The 19,651-nt window shown below is 62.5% G+C and overlaps 1 protein-coding gene across 1 annotated transcript in view; it reads right to left on the reverse strand.

Moving 5' to 3' along the window:
- Nucleotides 1-6,430: 6,430 nt before the first annotated feature.
- The window catches only part of ANKMY1 (ankyrin repeat and MYND domain containing 1), a 31,178-nt gene continuing 17,957 nt past the window's right edge, over nt 6,431-19,651 (reverse strand). The window contains exons 10-16 of the mRNA XM_090285289.1: nt 18,781-18,888; nt 17,312-17,443; nt 12,875-12,988; nt 12,381-12,546; nt 7,899-7,974; nt 7,173-7,333; nt 6,431-6,497 (exon numbers count right to left, since the gene is read on the reverse strand). Coding sequence (XP_090141415.1) covers nt 6,451-6,497; nt 7,173-7,333; nt 7,899-7,974; nt 12,381-12,546; nt 12,875-12,988; nt 17,312-17,443; nt 18,781-18,888 — 804 coding nt within the window. The 3' untranslated portion in view covers nt 6,431-6,450. The remainder of the gene's footprint in view (nt 6,498-7,172; nt 7,334-7,898; nt 7,975-12,380; nt 12,547-12,874; nt 12,989-17,311; nt 17,444-18,780; nt 18,889-19,651) is intronic.

The raw sequence follows: 19,651 nt of genomic DNA on the forward strand, positions 1-19,651 counted from the left end.
GGCCCCGTGGGCGGCACAGCAGGGAGGAGGTGGGACGGCACCGGGCCCTGAGGCCCTGCGGCTGCAGCGGGCAGGCTCAGCGGGTCCTCATCCTGCCCCAGGAGGAACCGCCTGCCTCCACCCCTCCCCGCTCTGGACACACTCCCTCACGCATGCCTGAGGGTTCCAGTTCCTGCCAAGTAGCCTCAGAGGTGCGCTGGAGCCTCGCGGGGCCTGCCATCTCTCGCCGGGGTGGGACCCCTGCCCCAGGCACCCCAACCCCGCCACCCGCCGGGGGCCGCAGGCGCAGCTCAGGCCCGAGGCTGCAGCCAACACAGACCCGCGAGCTGACGAAGGGAAGGGCGTCTTTATTGACCTCACCGCCCACACAGGTGATCTGGCAGACACTCAGCAAAGCTGCTCTTCCCCTGGGGCCTGGAGTGCTGGGGGCCCCCTGAAGGAGAGGGTCAGGCACCCCCAGCACAGGCAGGCGGCACCCAGGAGGAAGGGTGGATCCCACGGAGGGGCTCCCCTAGTCCTCGCAGAGTCTGCCGGCCTGGGCGCAGTGGGGCCTCGGGCACGGGCAGAGCAGGGGCTGCGTGCTCCCCCACCCCTCCAAGAGTCCAGGGTGCCTGGCGCCCAGCTGCTCCCCCGACCTCGGCACAGAGGCCGTCTGGGGCCTGCCCAGCCCCAGGGCAGTGGGGCAGCCGCCGCTCACTCCTGGTTGTAGCTGGAGCAGATCTGCTGCCCCCTGCTCCGCATGGGCACCTGGCAGCCGTGCAGATGCTTCAGAGGCTCCTGGACCTTCTTCCGGAACCGAGGCAAATAAGGGCTCCCTGCTGGGGAAGTGGGGGGCCAGGTGAGGCGGCCCCAGCGCAGGACAGCACGCGGGCCCGCCCGCTGTGGGAGTCCAGGGGCCCAGCCTCCGGGTGACCGGCACTGAGCCGCATGTGTGTACTCACACCTGTGCGTGCGGGCGTGCACACCCTGCTCTCCGGGAAGTTTGCAGTCAGAGCTCTAGCTCTCGGGAGGATGGAGAGCCGACCCCCACCCTCTGTGCCTAGTGAGTAAGGGGTGGGGGAGCACTGGGGGTCTGTCCCCCTGCTGGGAACCAAAGGCAGGTGGCAGGTTGCATGTTGGGGCCACCAAAGATGGGAACCGAGTCGAGGGGAGGGGACGGGCACTGGAGGATGGGCTCCGGGAGCCTGGCTGGCCCTCCCCACTGCACAGAGGGGACCAAAGTGAGACCTCAGGGAATCTCAGCACTGGCGCCGCCTCTGTGTGGTCCCAGCTCTGGACAGGGACCGCCTGGTGTCCAGCATGAACCCCTTTCCACGCCCGACCTGGGGAAACAGCAGCAGCCAGCAAGGTCTCCAAGCGCCAGGGGTGACCGGGAGCCAGACCTCTGTCCCCGCGTGAGAGCAAGAAACGGGAGAGAAGGGAGAGAACGCTAGGGGGTGTCCAGTGGGAAGAGGTCACAGCACTCGGCCAAAGTGACCCCTCCCCGGCAGGCACATCGAGATGCTGGAAGGAAGCATTTTCCAAAGTCAGCAGCTGCGTGAGTTCCCCGGGAGCAAGGCCATGGTGAATGGGGGTCACTTGCAAAAACCCCTTTGCGTGAGCCGGTGAGCAGACAGGCGGGGCAGGCGCGCAGGCCGAGCCCATGTGGCCTGGGCCACACGGACAGATGCAGCCCCCCTGCAGCCAGAACCCACAGAAACACCGGCTCCGTGGGGCCTCGGCCGCCCCGGCCTGGAGCAGATGCCGGAGCAGCGAGGATCCCCAAGCATGCGGCAGAATCGAGCCCCTCGGGGATGGGGAGACACCCCGGTGACGGGGCTGCAAATCAAAATTCCCGCTTGGGGAAAGGCCCCCCCCCGCCCCCCGAGCCGGCCCTGGGGCCTGAGCAGGGAGGGCAGCTGAGCACTGCACGGTCTCAGAGGAACACAGAGATGGAAATCGTTGGGTGAGGACAAGTCTAGTTTTTAAAAGAAAACAAACAAAGAAGTTGGATGCAGCAGCAAGTGGCGCTGAGGCGCAGACCCCCTGCAGAAGGTGGGCCCCCCGCAGGCGGGTCGGCAAAAACTGTGAGGGACTGGGGGTGGGACCAAGACCTGCAAACAGTGCCAGGCCGCTGGTGACCCCCACAGGAAAGAAGAAAATGGGTCCCCAAAATATAGAAAACAACACTTGAAAACATGGGGAAGACATAGAACACGTACGACAGACCCAGAGCCACAGGCCACCAAGGACACGACAGGTCTCCCTGGCGCCTGGGTCTGGGGTCCTGAGAAGACCGTGGACACCGTGACCTGCAGGCCACACAGCACACAGGACGCTCTCACTGCCAACAATAACCATCCCTTCGACAGGACAAATGGCCAGACTGCACAGGCAGGAGCCTCCCACACCGGCCACACGGGAGAAACGCTCAGCCAGCTGTCGTCAAGGGAACACGAGACTTTCCGGGGCGTGAGCGGAGGGGTCCTCCGGGGAAAGCACAGGAAGACAGACCTGATGACAGAACCGCAGGAGGGACCGGCTGGCCCGACATTGGGTCAGCACAGCCGGGGTGGATGTTGGCACGGACATCTGTCCACCTGGTGCCAAGTGGAAGGACAGGCCAGGCTGGGAAGGTGCGGAAGGCTGGTGGGCCGGCCCCGGACCACCCTCAGCAAACCGAGCGCGACAGGCCCCTGCCTCTGCCACCGTGGTTACAGCCGCAGCGGCCTCTGCCCCCAGCGCACCTAGGTCTGCACCCTGCCCCTCCGGCCTCACCCCCGCCCGGGCCCCGGGGCCCCCACACAGCAGGCGGGACGCTGCTCCGCAGCAGCCTGGGCTGTTCCCTCCGGTCAGCCTCCAGCAGCAATAACAGCCCCGGGGGCAGCTGGGGCCCCAGGGCGGGCGGCCAGCCTCAGGCAGAGGCAGGCAGGGGGCCTCGGCAGTGTCACAGCACTTTCTGGAGCGAGGGCTGTGCTCAGCGGGGGCCCCGAGGACAGGTGACCAGAGGCCCCCTGCTGCTCCGAGCCCCAGCTGTCCCTGGGAAGCTGGCCAGCTGCCGGCAGCACCAGGACCTGGGGGTGGCTGTGGGCCCGGCCGGAGTCTGGTGGACGGCACCGTGGGAGGGGACAGGTGACACAGAGCACCCGCCGCGGGCCAATGGGACAGCATCTCTGGGCGCTGGCACAGAGCTCGGCACAGCGTAGGGCCACGCGGCGCCCGCCCCCGACGCCACAGCCCCCGCCAAGGGCGTGGTGGGACGTGGCCGGTTCCGGGACCCCTGCAGGTGGAGGCAGCCTGACCTCCTGCAGAGCAGCCTGTCGGGGACAGAACAGGGTCTGTGGCCTGCACCGGGGCAGCCGGCCTCCAGGGACAGGGGCTGCGGGTCAGGCGGGTGTGGGCACGTCCCTCTGGACTAAAAGCGCACAAAGCCACCCCATCGACAGAGCAGAGAGATCAGTGGGACAAAATGTGGCCCATGAAGTTACCGATTTATGCTGGAATGACTGACTTTAACATGACAGCCCAGAGGAAGGGACGCCTGTGTCCTTTAAGAAGTCCATGGCTGAGAACATTCCCAAGAAGTCACAGGCTGGCCTGCCGCTGCCACCGTCACCTAACACCACACAGTGCTGTGCCGTGTGCCGTGTGCCGTGTGCCGGGGGGGACAGAGAAAGAACCGCAGGCACCAGAAGGCACGGCTGGGACGCAGCATCTGCAGAGCCGGGAGCCGACCGCCCGGAACACAGGATGGGGACGCAGCTGCGGCTGCCACAGTCACTCGGTGTGGGTAGGAGACGATGATGTGAGGTGACGCTGGGGGACTTGCAGCCAGGTCGCCCCTTCGGTGGGTGCTGAGGACCCGCTCTGCGCCCAGTCATGAGCCCCGCCCCACCCAGGGGGGCCTGGCGGCACCCACACCTCAAGCATCAGGCCTCCTCTTCAGGGCAGGGGCCCCACCACACTGCCCTCCACGGCCCTCGGGGCCCAGGGCAAGCGCTCAGCACACAGGTGGACCCAGAGGGGAGAGCACGCGGCGCCATCCATCCGGGCGCGGGACGAGGGAGTGCTCCGGGCAGGCGCGGCCCAGCCTGGCACAAGGGGCATGGAGCGAAGGTGGGGGAGGCCGGGCGGAGCAGCCAGGACTTTGATGGGACGTCCCACGTGTGGACACAGGAGCTGCACGGGCTGGCCTCTGCGGCACTGGTGCCTGGGGGCCACAGGACAGAGCCGAGGGTAGGGGTCGTGGCGGCAGAAACAGCATGGGGGACATGCCCGCTGTGTCCCCAACCAAACAAGAGAGTGAGGCCCAGCGAGATGCTTTTCACTGAGTGATCACGCGCAGCAGTGCGCATTTCCCGGGGCGAGTCCGTGCAGACGGGCCCCCTGAGTGCAGGTCCCCCGGCGCAGCGCCCATCGCTGGGGCAGGAGGTGCTGGCCACGGGGCGCTCGCCCCCCCCCCCACAGGAATCTATTCTGGGCTGCTCACAGAATCACGGGCAGAACAAGATGGCTGGGTATACCCTGTGTGGTCTCGGGGGGGTGGGCAGCCTCCTCAGCCCCTGCCCACCAGACCCTGAGAGTCAGGCAGGCAGAAAGCATCAGCAGGGAACCCCACGCAGAAACCAAGGTGCCCCCCAGCCCCGAGGACCCGGGAGGGTGCTGGGCTCTAGGAAGGGCATGCCTGTCAGCAAGAGCCACACCCCGAATAGCAGGGACACAGGGACACACACCCCACTTCGCGGGTGAGGAGCGTGCTCCCACCTGCACGAATCCCTCAGGAGAGTGGAGGGAAGTTGTCATCACGGAGGACGCACGCGGACATGCACCAACCCGCCCGGAGAGCGCGGGAGACGGGGGCCCTACCGCCTGAGGACCGGCCTCTGTGAATCCCCCCCAAGGCACACACAGGCCACGCGTGTGCAGCGTGCGGACAAGTGAGCCAAACATGTAAAGCCCACCAGCAAATGCCACCAGCGAGGCGCCGGCCAACGTACGGCACGACAGGACCCGGGCATGTGGGGAGGGCGGGGGAGGCCACAGACCAACCCCTGTCTTAGTGAGAAGTGAGCCAGGAGTGAAAAGGTGCGGTGAGCACACACATGTCCACGTGCGAGGGGCCCCTGGGGAGAACACGCTCGGGACGCCGGTCCCTGCGTGGGTGGTCGGGGCGGCTTCCACTGTCTTTACTGTGCCTTTCCTGGTGCGGAGCAGCTACTGCGGGCAGCGCAGAAAATAAAACGGCACCCGGGAAAGTGCATTGCAGAGAAATGGTCACCATCAAAGAAAGATGTCTGTGGCTTAGTTTGAAACATACACACCACGCTTCTACCTTCAAGGGCACATGTGTGGTGGGGCACATGCGTGGGGCACATGTATGTGTGCGTGCGTGTACGTGTGCACAGGCATCTGTACAGGTGGACTTGACAGGACAGCAGTGTCAGCCATGTGTATGTGTGTGTGTGTACATGCGTGTGGGTGTGGGCATCTCTACAGACAGATGGGGGTTGGGATTAATGTCACCTCTTCTTCTGCACGAATACTTTTGTACAAGTCACAAGGACAGGGTGGAGTCACAAGTCCTCTGTAGGAGTGTTTTCCCTGCTGGCAGATGCAGGGGAGCCACCCCCGCTTCTTGGGGTTCATGCCCCATTCCAGCCTTCACCAGGAAGGCCTTCCCCAGCCGGGAGCCCACCCACTGAGGTCACATTAGGGGCTGTGGCCAGGGGACAGCGCTCCGGGCTCCAGAGCAGCACACGGCCCTTGTCCTGCATGCCCAGGAGCACCTCCCAGAGCACCCAGCCGACAGGGACCCCATCTTTGACAGGAGGTCAGGGGAACCAGGCAGAGCGGGCTGACCGCCTGGCCCAGCACAGAGTTGGCCTGGCTGGCCCCCACAGGCCCCTGCACCCCTTCCCCAGCCCCTGCCCCACCATTCTGCTCTCAGCAGGCTCCCCACAGCCCCCTTCCACCTGTCTCTCCACCAAAGCAGGCCCGCTACCCTGGCCCAGGGTCACCCCATCCCTCCTTCCCTCAGTCACGGCGGGTCCGCATCCACCGCCTCACCCCCACCCCCGCCAGGGGACACTCCAGGCACCAGCGCCCCGGAGCCTGGGGAGGAACGCGACTGGGACACACACGCCACCCCCACCCCGTCCCTGCCTAGCTGGGCGTGGAGAGCCTCCGCTCAGGAGCCCCCAAACATCCCCAGAGCACAGGAGCGCCTTCCATCGGTACCCTCTGCTCCGGTCCTGACCCTCATCTGCCCGAAGACGGCCAGGCCCACGTGGCGAGTCTGTGGATGGCACGCAGCACAGGCAGGGTTAAAGCACACCCAGTGGGGCCGCTTTACTGCGAGGTCAGGAGGGAGGCCCCACCAGGGCCCACGGGCGCGCAGACTCCCTGAGTCAGGCTGGAGGAGGCCCCGGCGCGCGGGGCGGGTGCCCGCAACTGAGACCCGACTTCGCTCCTTTACTGAGATCCTTCCGCCCTCGAGCTCTCTTCCTCCGGGTAGGACCCTGGAGAGGGAACGGGCAGAGGGGGACCATGAGGGGGGGCCTGGGCGCCTGCGGAGGCGGAGGCAGCAGCGGGAGCGCAGACCCTGAGCCCGCAGGCCCTCCCCGCCTCGCCCCTGGGGCAGAGCCTCAGCTCCGCGTGCCAGGCTGTTGCAAAAACTCCCGTATTGCAAAGGGGGAAACGGAGGTGACAGCGAGTGTCAGAGCTCAGGATCAGGATCCGTGTCGGGGGCGCAGCCCAGACCAGGGGTCAGCCAGCCCCTCCGCCCGCAGAGCACAAGCTCTGAGGAAGAGCCCACCCAGCCAGGTCCCAGTCTTGCCCCACCCCACCGTGCGCTCAGAGCACCAGCCTTAGCTCGGCCCAGAGGAGGGCAGGGCGGGAGAGGAGGAACCTTCCCATCGCAGGTGCCCGTGGTCCCAGGGAGCCCTGTCCACCAGGGGGCCCAGGTGTCCAGTGGAGCCGGTGGCAGGCCCACGCCAGCAGCCACGGGCACGTGCAGTGTGGTGCCCACCATGTGTGGAGAAAGGCCAGGCCTGCTCAGTGTCCCCGGTCCCCAAGACAGGCCCATCTGGGAACTCTGGAAAGTGGCCGAGATTACAGGGAGTGACGGGGACCCCGCCCGGCCAGCCCACAGGCCGGTGCCCACAACCACACCACCCGCTGGCACCGGGACTCACCCATGGCCACCAGGGCACTGCAGTCTTTGCTGTGGAAGTCTGTCCAGGCTCTGGTCTTGCAGCTCTTGCCACAGGTCAGGATGCCATAGCAGCGGCTGCAGGGCAGGAGACGCACCCCCACGGAGCGGCCGCACTGGTGGCAGAACTTGAAGAAGGGAATCCTGCGGGGGCCACGCGAGGGTCGGGCAGTGCTGGCCACCCGTGCCTCCGACCTGGCCCCGGGATCTTCCCCGTGTCTTCTGCACGTGGACAGAGACCTGAAGTCCCATCCAAGGACGTCCAGCATGGAGCCATTCAGAACAGAAAACAAGCACCGTGCCCAGGACCCCACCCAAAGGCTCACAGATGGGTCTGGGCGGGGGCAGTGGGGACCCCACTGCCACAGCGTGGGGTGGGGAGGAGCGGCTCCGAGCAGGCACGAGGGGCTGCGGGTCAGCCCAGCACGCCCCTGCCCTCGCGCCACCCCTGCCAGCCGCCCCGCACCCCCGCCCCACCCACCAGGGCGTCCTGGGCAGGCACATACAGTCATGTAGAGACTGTTCTGGGAGAGCCAGCTGGGAGCAGGGCCATGACCCCAAGGTGGGGGGGCTGGGAGGGGTGCAGCGCACAGGGTCCATGAGACAGCTGTCCCCCCAACATGGAAGGGCTCCTTGAGAGCGCCCTGTGGACCCCCGTGCCCCCCATCCTGCCACACCCACAGTGGGCGGGGCCCCGCCGGCCACTCACGGCTCCGCCTCCTCCAGGCGCAGCGCCTTGGGGCCGGTTCCCTTCTGCTTCAGCCTCAGGCAGGGGGTCAGCTCGGCTGTGTGCAGAGACCCCACGTTAGGTCTGAGGCCCCCGTGGGGAGAGGGCGCGCTGGGCTGCCCGCCCTGCCCACCCTGGCAGTGCTGGGGGCCGGTGGGGTTCCAAACCCTTGACAGCCCACGGCAGGTCCCAGGAGGCAGAGTGGGGCTTGGTCTGGCAGGGTCGGGGCATCCACGGCCTCCGGGGAGGGGCTTCCCTCTGCTCCTGCGCACCCGCCCGCCTGCAGCCTCCCGGTCGCCCTGCCTCTGCGCGGTCGTCTGGCTCAGTGTCCCCCTCCCGCACCCTTTTCAGGCCACGAGGCAGCCCCAGGTTTCTCTGGCCTTGTCCAGTGCACAGTCCCCACTGGACTGGAGCCGGTGCACAGCGGATCGGGCCGGGGACCGGAGCGCGGTGGGTCCCCACAGTAACCACAGGGTTCCCGCCACATCCCTGTACCGTCCTCTCCTTCAACAGCAGGTCACCCCACCCAGAAGGGGAGCCCAACCTCTGCTTCCTCCCACCCTGAGGAACGCAGGGACCCCCACAAGGAAACACCCCCCCGGCTGCTCCTCCCACGCCCCCCGGCACCCGGGCTGCCAGTCCAGCTGCCGTGGGGACGAGGACATGGGCCCCGGAAGCCACGTGCCATGGGCAAGGTTATGAAGCCCACATGGCACAGGGCCACTCCCGGGAGAGGCGACAATAAGGAACAGGGATGTGGGTCTGGGGCCCCAGCTTCACAGACCGTTTCTCTGGGAGGAAACGTGAACATGGGAAGGGTGTTCCCTTCACGGGAGGGGTGGGCTCTTCTCCACCACTCCATTGAGCTGTAACTCTGTGCCCCCAGGTCGCCACCTATCAAGGGCTCAGTTCAGGGGCTCCTGTCCACGCGCCGGTGTGTGACCATCTCCACAATCCAGCCGACACCATCGTCACTGAAAACGGCCCGGCCCCCCGTGGCTGCTCCCTCCTCGGTCTGTGCCGCTTTGCCTTTCTGGATGCCTCCTTTCATGTGTGGCCCTTGTGATGGCGCCTTCTCAGAGCATCGTGTGTCCAAGGCCCCACCCCGCCGCAGAGCATGACCGTGGATCGGCCTCGGCGCGTTCCTCCGCCCACCCGTGCTGCTCCCGTCGGGCTTTCATGAATCATGCCGCTTTGCACATTTGCGAGCACATGCTGGGGGCACCCAGCCAGGAGCGGGGCTGCCGGGTCACATGGGGGCCCAGGTTAGCATCTTAGGAGCCGCCGGGCAGGAGGGTGGCCTCTCTCGCCCATGTTCATGTTCCGGCCATCTCGTTGGGGGTAAGCGGCATCTCGGTGGTTCCGTCTGTTCGGGTCTGATGACCAGTGACACTGAGCGTCTTCCTGTGGGTCTGCTGGCTGCTCGCATGCATACACCCTTCTTTACAGGAGTTTTGTGCAGATGTGGGTGGCACGAAGACCGACCCCATCTCTGAGCCCGATTTCTTTTCGGTTCCAGTGTTCGTGCTGTGACCTGGGACGGAGCGACTTCGGCCGGCATCCCCAGGCCTCTGGGAGCCACGGAGAGTTTTGTCAGCAACTGCCGGAACGGCACAGCCACCGAGACAGGCATCACACCAGGCGCTGGCGTCCGGTCTGAGCAGTCACAGGGTCACCGGGCCGCTGGGAGGCGTGGCTCCTGCCCCTTTGTCTGGCCCGCCCGCCGGCGCCCTGCAAACCTCCTGCGAGTGCGTGTGGCCGCGAAGATGAGCTGTGCGGGCCGTGGGGCCGCCCCGCTCCCGTCCCAGGCTGTGCAGCTGCCGGCCTGGCTTTTCAGCCTCAAGACGCCTTCTCGGCCCAACCGCTCCTTCCCTCCAGCGTCAGACGGGTTTCTGCTCCTATCCTTTGTCCAGTTTTTAATCCAATTGTTTGTCTTTATCATTGAGGGGTGACAGTTTATTCTACATACGAGTTCCTTACGAGGTGTAGGTTTGCAAATATATTCGCCTGTAGATTGTCTTTTCATTTTTGACAGTGTCCTTTGAAGGAAAGAAAAAAAAAGGCTGTCCAATTTATCTACTTTTCCGGGGCTCATGCCTTTGGTGTCTTGCCTGTGACTCTGCCACCGGGTCCCAGGGTGTGGAGACTTGCCCTGTGTTTTCTTCTAAGTGTTTCACAGTTTAAGCTTTTACACGTAGGTCTTCAGTCCAAGCTGAATTAATTTCATCGTTTCGTGTTTGGGTAACCAGAGGCCTCGGCCCCACTTGCTGCAAAGGCTTGTCCCTCCCCCGTTAAAGCCTCGGCGGGGACACACAGGTTCCAGTCTGCTGGCCCGTTGGTCTGTTTTTATGCGGGCGGCACAGTCTTGATGACCGTTGCCTTGCAGTAAGTTTAAAATTGAGAAAGAGGAGTCCTTCAACTTTGTTCTCTTTCAAGATTTTTTTGGTTGTTCTGGGACTCTTGCATTTCCATGTGAATTTTAGAATCAGCTTCTCATTTTGTACAAAGAAGTCAGCTGGAATTCTGACCAGGAGATGTCTTCCCATTTATTGAGCTTCCTTTCATTTCTTTCTTTCTTTCTTTCATTTCTTTTCTTTCTTCCTTCCTTTCTTTTATTCTCACCTGAGGACATTTTTTTCCATTGCTTTTTTTCTTTTTCTTTTTTTTTTTGAGAGAGGCAGGGGGGGTGGGGAGCAACATGGATTGGCTGCCTCCCATATGCACCCAGACTCGGGAGTGTATGTGTCCAGCCTGGGAATCAAACCTGCAGCTCGTCCGTTATGGGATGATCCTCCAACCCACTGAGCCTCACTTGCTGGGCCGATTTCTTTAACCATGTTTTGTAGTTTTCAGAGCATAAGTTTAACACAGCTTCTGTTAAATGCATGCGGAAGTTTTCCACTCTCCTCAGTGTTATTGCAAATGGAGTTGCTTTTAGATTTCATATTTGGTTTGTTCATTGTGACTGTATATCGACCTTATATCCTACAGCCTTACTGAGTGCATTTATAGTTTTAGTAGTGGGAGCGTTTTATATTTATATTAACCTTTTAATATGTATACATCTAGTTTAATAATTTCATATTAGTTTTAGTTTTTAAAGTGGATTCTTAGGGTTTTCAATCTGCAAGGTGATACTGGCAAATAGAGATAGTTCCACTTTTCCTTTCTGGCTTGAAGGCATCTTTTTTTTTCTTGCATGATCACACAGGCTAGCAGCTCCAGTGCAGCATCAAACAGAAACACTGGAAGAAGACATCCCTGTCTTCCTCCCGACCTCGGAGAGCAAATGGTCAGTCCTTCGCCATTAAAATCCGATTGTGGCTGTGGGGTCTCCAGGTGCCTTTGTCAGGTTGACAAAGTGTCTTCTGCCCCTTATTGGTTGTCCTGTGCAGTTCCTATCCCGTCTAGTCCCCGGGCCCCTCAGTGACACAGGTGAAAAGGCTGCCATCCTGGGCCTGTGACTCAGTCCTTTCTGGGGACGCTCCATCACGCAGAGGAGAGACCAGTGACTGACCAGTGCCACCAAAGGGTTGGTCCTTGGGCTCCCCCGCAAATGCCATCTTAGCCTGGTCCCCTCGCCATCCAGGGACACGCCTTCCTTCTCCCGGGCAGACACCTGATGTGCCCCCCATGGTTTCTCACCAAGTCCAATTCTCTTCAGCAGGTGGAAAGAGATGTTACTACAGCTAAGCAACAAGCTTCCACGTGCACAGGGGTGTGTTCTGGATCCTTCTCCAGATCCACAGGACGATTCCCTGTGCCCAGCGACCCTGCAGCCTTTCCCACCAGGCTCTGCCCAAAACTTCGATCTCTCGGGTGGGCTCTGCCACCTGCTGGGTGTGGACGACCCAGAACTTCACTTCCCAGAGCAGACTGCTCCTGACACACGCAGGGGTCACCAGTTCAGCCCCCTGGACGTGGCTCACCAAGCAAAGCACCAAGCAGGGCCCTCTCCCTCCCATCCCAGTGCTGGCCAGTCCCCCCCAGGAACCACAAGCTCTAGGTCTGCGGTTTCCTCGTCGCACCCACCTGCCCCAGACCCCTCACGTGAGAGGGAAAATCCCAGTCTTGGGTTAGGGTGGCCCTGGGCCAGGTTTTCATGGGACAAGGACCCCCTGCTGCCCACAGGACAGCCTCGCAGTGCCTCCAGCAGCTCAGTTGACACCTCGCCCCTCCCGGGTGCTGTGCCCCCCACCCCTTGGCAGTGGGATGGGCATTCCTGGACAGATACGGTGCTCCCACATGTGCTCCCACAGCGTGGCCTGAGGTTCTCCTGGGACCCCCCCCAACCTCTCTTGCATGACCTCCTCAGAGGGCAGGACACGAGGGACAGCTGACCCTGGCCTAGGAGGTGGCCAGAGCAGTAGCAGGACAGGTCTCTCTTGTATCCCTTCCTGGCCCAGCCGCTCACCTCCCATGATCGTCAGCAGACACAGCCTGGCTCTGCCCACAGCCACCCACCTCTCTTGCTCAGGTACAGCACCTTCGGGTCCCACTGGCTCTCCTTGGCCAGGACAGCGCGGCGCAGCTGGAAGCCCATGTATTCCAGCAGCCGCTTCCGGGCCAGGAACGTCTCCCGCTCCGCCGGCAACAGCAAGTGGAAGGGGCAGTGGGCGATCTTCCGGTCCTGTGGCATAGCCCGGTCACTGTGGGGTGCCAGCCCCGCCCCGGGGAGGGCAGACCCCACTCCCAGCCCTGGCCTGGTGCTATGGGGGGTGGAACTGGGTGGGGGGTACACCTCTGCTCTTGAGGCTCATTGTGAGGACAAATCGGGAGAGCGCTCTCAAAGCCAGGCATGGCTGCCAGGCCTGGAAACACCTGGGCACCAGGTGTCTTCCAGAAGGACTGGGATGCGCTCTGGTTGGAAGCGTGGGGGACCTTTGGCCCAGCTTTGCCCAAGGGATGGTAAGGCCCCAGCTCCACCCCCACCCCCAACAGGAAACTCAAAGCCATACCTGGTAGAATTTGAAATACCCGTAGTCAACGGCCGTGCCCACAGCCACCTTGTCCCCCTGCATGAGCGTCACAGGGGCCAGGATGTCGGCCCCGTAATTAATGAGCTGGTCAATCTGTGGAGAACAGAGCTACATCAAAAGCATGTGAACACTCCAGCCAGCAGGAGGTGGGATCCATAACTGGGGTGTTCGACCCCCCAACAGCCCCCCAGGCTGTGCTCAGGGCTGCCCAAGGCCTCCAGGCCCTCTTGCCAGCCTTGCTGGATGGAGGAGGGCAGTCCAAGGTCACGCTCCCAGCAGGAGAGCAGGCACTGCCAGACAGGCCATTGTCACCTGCATTACCCAGGGAGGCCACCTCGCAGGTGTGCGGAGAGACACAAGACAGACATGCAGACTCACAGACAGGAAGTCAGGGTGATCATCACTGCAGTGACTGTCATGGGAGTCAAGGCCAGGCCATTCCTGGGGACCCCTCGTGACACCCACTCCCACTGCGTATGTCTGTCGAGGCCAGGTTGCGGTCCCACTTCCCCTAGACTGGAGTGGCCCAGGGCAAGCACAGGCCTGTCTTGTTTACATCCTATTCCACACATCTGGGTGCTCAGGGAGACTGTGGACACACATGCACATTTGTGTGTGCGCATCTGTGCACATGGGCGTGTACACGTGTGTACACACATGGTTGTTTGCATGTGATATGTGGGGGATGAGTGTGTGCGTGCATGTACATGTGTGTAGGGTTTGTGCATGCATGTGTGAGCATGCATAGATGTTTGCATGTGTGGGTGTGTATAGATGTGTAGGGAGTGGGTGTGTGCATGTGTATGTGCATGTATAGATTTGTGCATGTATAGGTGGGTGGGTGGGTGTATGTGTGTATGCATGTATAGGTGTGTGCATGTATAGGTGGGTGGGTGGGTGTATGTGTGTATGCATGTATAGGTGTGTGCATGTATAGGTGGGTGGGTGGGTATATGTGTGTATGCATGTATAGGTGTGTGTGTGTGCAGGTGGGTATGCGGGTGTGCAGTTGTCCATGCACATGTATGATTTCCCACACGCAGCACAGCAAGGTCTCGGGCTTGAGACTTACCACCAATTCCATTCACAGCTAATGTCATCTAACAGGGCCCCCGCCCAGCGCTGGCGAGGGAGGAGGCACCTTCAATAAGAGGCTTTACGGCTCCATAGCTTTAGCAGGACACACAGCAAAACCGCAGGGTTCAGCAGCCAGCACAGCGGGTGGGACCCGGGCCGAGGGTGCAGGGCACTCACGGGCCGCACACGGCCTGCCTTTGGGCCATGGTGGGCTCGGCCGGTCCTCACTCCCAGTCTAACGTTCATGCTTCACAAACTCAAAACCTTGGAGACGCCCTGCGCGGAGCTTCGTGGGCACAGAACCCGCCATCTGGGGGCAAACGCCGCCGAACAGTGGCAGCCAGTGTGGCCTGACCAGGCCCAGCGCATGGGTGGGGGCCGCGTGGAGTTTACGCCCGGATCCCTCGTGGCCGCGGGGACGCCACGCCAGGCCCGCGGCCAGCGCGGCGGGACCCGTTCCCAGCGCTCCGGGAAGACGCAGCCCAGCCGGCCGCAGGCCCCGCCCTGCCCCGCGCCCCTCCTTGCAAAGCAGGGCGACACTCTGGGGGACCCCGGCGCGCGTGAGGCACAGGGCTCCGAGGGCCGCCCGGACCCCGTCACGTGGAGGAAAAGCGCCGGAAGGCACTGGGCAGAGCTTGTTGTTCAAACCGTAGCTGAAGCTAGAAAACTGGGACGAAGACAGGGGACCTCGGCCTCACGACCGTGGCCTTGGCGGTGGCTTCATGGGCACCAGAGGCACAGCTAACGAGGGAGAAACACGCGTGGGACGCCATGTCACGTCACAGCCGCTGGGCCTCAAAGGTCACTATAAAGAGGAAGAAGGCCCCACGGGTGCGAGGAAGCACTTCCCGCCACGCACCCGGTCAGCGATCGGCACCCAGGAAACGGAGAGAACAGCCCGAACGCGCGTTTCTTCAAGGAAGGCGGACGCGCAGCCCACGAGCCCGAGAAGGTGCTCGGCGTCTCGGATGAAAGTCGGATGAAAGCAGAGGAGCCGCGGCCTCGCCCGCGTCGGGGCGGGCGCCGTCCCGCAAACCCGAAAAGGCGGGCGCTGGCGAGGCCGCGGGGCCGGCGGCCGGGGCAGCCCCGGGGGGAAGCCGTGTGGGGGCGCCGCAGAAAATTAGCCGCAACGCCGCGGCTGGGTGGACCCCCGACTTGAAAGCGGCGTCTGGGAGAGAGATTTGTGCCCCCGTGTTCCCAGCGCGTGACCACAGCTGCCGAAGAGGAGGCCGTCCCGCGCCCGTCCACGGACACGAAGCGCACAGTGTGGTCCGTGCGCACAGCAGGTTCCGTCCGCCTCAAAGGCGAGAACACCTGACGCCCCCGCTGGAGCGCAGGGGCCGGGGGCGTGGCGCTCGGTGGCACCGGCGGTCCCCGCGGGACAAACGCGTGTGATGTAGGGGCCGGGTTCGCAGGGGCGGGGCGGGGCGCGAGCGTTGAATGGGCGGAGAGTCAGCTGTGTCAAGTGAACAGGCCCACGGGGTGCATGGAAGTCACGGCTGCCCCACGTGAATGTGCTCAATGCCCCTGAACTTGGAAATGGTTAAGGTGGTCGACGCTGCCCCGGCGGGGGGCTCAGTTGCGCAGCATCGTCCCGTACACCGAAAGGCTGCGGGTTCGAGCCCGCGTCAGGGCACGTGCAGGGCTCTCTCTCTCTCTCTCTCTCCCACTCCCTTCCCCTCCCTCTGAAATCAATAGGCATGTCATCGAGTGAGGATTTTTTTTAAAAAAAAACATGGTAAATTCTATGTGTCTTTTACCACAATTATTTTTTTAATGTGTAGCGTATAACCTATTTTAAGGAAGGAAGGAAGGAGGGAAGGAAGGAAGGAAGGAAGGAAAGAAGGAAGGAAGGAAGGAAGGAAGGAAGGAAGGAAGGAAGGAAGGAAGGAGGGAGGGAGGGAGGGAGGGAGGGAGGGAGGGAGGGAGCCTTGACTGATGTGGCTCAGTGGGTAGAGCGCCGGCCTGCCAATCAAAGGGTCACTGGTTCGATTCCCAGTCAGAGCATGTGCCTGGGCTGCGGGCCAGGTCCCCAGTTGGAGGCGTGTGAGAGGCAACCACACATTGATGTTTCTCTCCCCCTCTTCCTCCCTCCCTTGCCTTCTCTCTAAAAAAATTTAAAAAATATTTAAAAAAGAAAAAATGAAAGAAAAAGAAAAGAAAACCTTCCAGAGAGATGCTGGTGAGCAGTCCTGGCTGCTGTGGGTGGGAGGCCCATGAAGGACGTAGCAGAGGGACCAGGGTGGACAGGAGCCCCGCAGACCCAGGCCAGGAGCCCCTGCTCAAAGGGCAGCTGCTGAGGCCATGGGCAGGGCAAAGAAAACAGGTCACACATACGGGAAGAGAAGAGAAAAATGCCATGACTATGGACAAGATCCTTCTCTACCTGCAAGTCCTAAAGAATGAATGGAAAACTCTTCAACTAACAGGACCTGAGGTCAAGGTTGGTGACCAGTAGCTACAGGTCTACTGAACAGACAGTAACCCTGGGAAGATGTAAGAAAAATTACATCTACATACTATACAGATAATAAAAACTAATTTAATTCTGCAGTGTTAGTATATTTATAACAGGTTTAGGATATACAGTTAATAGAATTTTTTTTTTAAGATTTTATTTTTAGAGAGAGGGGGAAAGAGGGAGAAACAGAGAGAGAAACATGAGTGTGTGAGAGAAATATTGACCGGTTGCCTCTCGCACACCCCACCTGTGTTCCGACCGGGAATCGAGCCGGTGACCTTTTGCTCACTGAACCTACTAAGCCATGCAGGTCAGGGCTAAAAATGTTTTTAATCATCGTAGGTGTTGGAAGCATTTATGAGACTCTTGAGGTGGTTATTAGACACATTCTAGTGTTTGGATGAGGGACTGCAGGACCCATGTTCGGTTCCAGAGCACCCACTTTGGTGGCTACTGGTGAGTGGGTGTCATGCGTTTGCTTCCCGGGAGACAGTGTGTAGAGACCCGTCAGCCAGGGCGGCTGCAGCCCTGCCCAACAGGTCCTTTGTCAGGGTCCCTGGCCGACGCCCACTCAACACAGAAAAATCTAGAATCCTGCAATCAGACCAAATCTTGGCGTGTCTTTCCTGAGACAAACCGGGGGGCTTCTGTCCAGCCCGCTGGGTGTTGGTGCCTCGGCACATCGTTTAGATCCATACATTTTAAAAGGCAAGCATTTTTATCGTTCTCAGTACTCAGAGCATCATGGCTTGGAGAACACAGAGCAAGGACAGGACGCTCTGCCTGCCCGCGGGGGAGGAGGGCCACACGCAGGGTCCCCCAGCCCCAGGCCCCACGACCGACCGGGGCTTCCCCGCCCACCCCGCCCGACCCCTCACCAGGGCCAGATTGCTGTCCACGCTCCTCTGCTGCTCGTAGGTGATGTCACAGGCGACACACAGGGCGCTGCCCAAGCCTCTGGTCAGGAGCAGGTTGGGGTCCGCTCCGTGGGCCAGAAGCTCCTTCACAACCTGGACACAGACAAGCTGGTCAGCTGGTCAGCGCCCACCAGGCCCCTCCCTGCCCTGGCCCCGGAGCGAGGCCACTGCCAGGCCCAGCACAGTGGTGGCCTCAGCTGGGGCTCACAGAAGCCACCGCTGAGCACTCCCAAGGCCGCTACCCGCGCAGAGGTGGCGCCGGGGGTGGGGCGTGTGCTGTCTGTCCCAGGCCACTGCGGAGCCAGCCCCGGATGACCCCTTGTCCTTGGGACCAGTGTGCCTCCGCCCCGCGCCCCCTGGGTCTCTGTGACCACCCGGCCAGACGCAGCGTGGCCACATATCCCTTGTTCCCTGCTGTGTCCCCAGCTGCTGGCCCAGGTGCCACCCGCCCGGGGAGCTGGGAGGCAGAGCAGCCGCGTGGGATCCAGAGCCACGAGCGCCCGGCTCTCTCACGAGCTGCCCCCGGAGCGCGCGCTCTGGCTGCTGCCCCTGTGCTCCAGGCAGGAGCAGGTGCCGCGCAGCTTTTTGGGTGAGAGTGGGGAGAGGAGCCGGGACCCCGCGAATGTCTGCGGAGGCCCTGCCTGCAGCAACGACGCCTTCAGCTCCTTTGCTGAAATGGCCCCTCACCAGGGAAGCCCTCTCGCCACCCTGCGGAGGTCGCTTCCCTCCATCCTCCTCTGTCTGTCATTGACCTTCATCTCTTCACAGCACTTACCATCACCTAAGAACGTGTCAGAGGTCACCTAAAGACGCCTCACACACAATGACAGTCTGTCTTCCCCACTAGAATGTAAAGCCCTTGAAGCAGAGACTTGGTTTTACTCAACAGTTAATGCCTAGAGGGGTGCCCGCCTGACACATAGTAGGTGCTCCAGAAACTACAGAGATGAAAGGATGAGCAGGAGGGTGGAACACAGATGGAAGGGAGGGAGGGGGAGGGGGAGGGGGAGGGGAGGAGGGAGAGGGAGGGGAGGGGAGGGGAAGGGGGAGGGGTGTAGGGGGGAGGGGAGCAAGTTGGGAGGGAGGGAGGGAAGAAGGAAGGAAGGAAGGCGGGGGGGGGGGGGGGGATGAGGGGCGGGGCTGGTGGGCGGCTGGATAAGGGGGTGGCGGGGCGGCCGGCAGGAGCAGGCGGTGGGAACCGGCCAGCGCGCCTTTCCTGCAGACTGTGGAGCCCGCCGGGGGCAGGGCTGTGACCCGGGCCGCTCACTCGCTGCCGCCCTGCTCCCTTTCCCTCCTCTCATCCCCCTACCTCTCAGAGCTCCACCCACGGGCGAGGGGACCCACGCCCCTGGCACCCTGCTGTCTCTGTGCCACTGCCAAGCACTGCGGCCCCCACTGCGGCGGGGCCCTCAAGGTCAGGGCGCACTCACCAGGTCGTTGCCGCTGGCGATGGCCAGGGACAGCGGTGAGTGGCCACTCCACAGCAGGCTGGGGCTCGCCCTGTGGGCCAGGAGCCGCTGAACGATGCCCTGAGCGCACTGGGTGGGGAGGCAGGGCCACAGGTCAGGGCGGCCGGGTCCTCAACGCCGACACCCCGAGGTGGCCGGCTGTTGCCCGCACCCCAGCTCCTTGCCCGGCACGTTCTGAGTTCCAGGCAGATGAGGGGCCGGCGGGCGGCCGTGTGGATCCACCCGCACCCTGAGAGGTTTTCTAAACATCCACTGTTTCTGATGAAAAGTGGGAAGCCGGCCGGTGCGCAGACTGATGTAAAGCTTGTTTTCCGAGGAAGTGGGGAGCCAGGACCTTCCCACCGTTGACCAGACCGTCGCGGCAGATGGCGTCGGCAGGCTGGAGGGTGCACCGTCCCCAGGGCTTGGGGCCCCCAGGACACAGCCGGGGAAAGAAGCCCACCAAGTCTGTACACCCTCCCTGCCCTTCCCCGGGGACCCTCATGTCCGCTCCTCCTCCCCTTCTTCTCCCGGAAGTGCTCGCAGGCTGGGGCCGCCCCCTCCCTCTCCCCAGCCTCAGGGCCCCCAAGCTCCCAGGGAAGCATCCCCCCATTCCCGCACGCAGCTGCAAGGGCAGGACTGCTGCAGCCACGCCTCTCAGCTCTGGGACTTGATCCTCACCACCTGCCCGGACCCAGCGACAGAGTTGCCTCTGCTGGCTCCTAACTGCTTGTCCGGGTCGGAAATCGTCACGAAGGACCCAGGGCGTGAGTTGGAGGGCACAGGGCTCAGACCCAGGCCTTGGACTTACTGGCCCAGGCCTTGCCCAGCCTGCGTCTCAGAGCCTAGCGGC

The sequence above is a fragment of the Furipterus horrens genome, unplaced genomic scaffold (genome assembly GCF_987537825.1).
Source record: "Furipterus horrens unplaced genomic scaffold, mFurHor1.1.pri manual_scaffold_1, whole genome shotgun sequence".
NCBI classification, from domain to species: Eukaryota; Metazoa; Chordata; class Mammalia; order Chiroptera; family Furipteridae; genus Furipterus; species Furipterus horrens.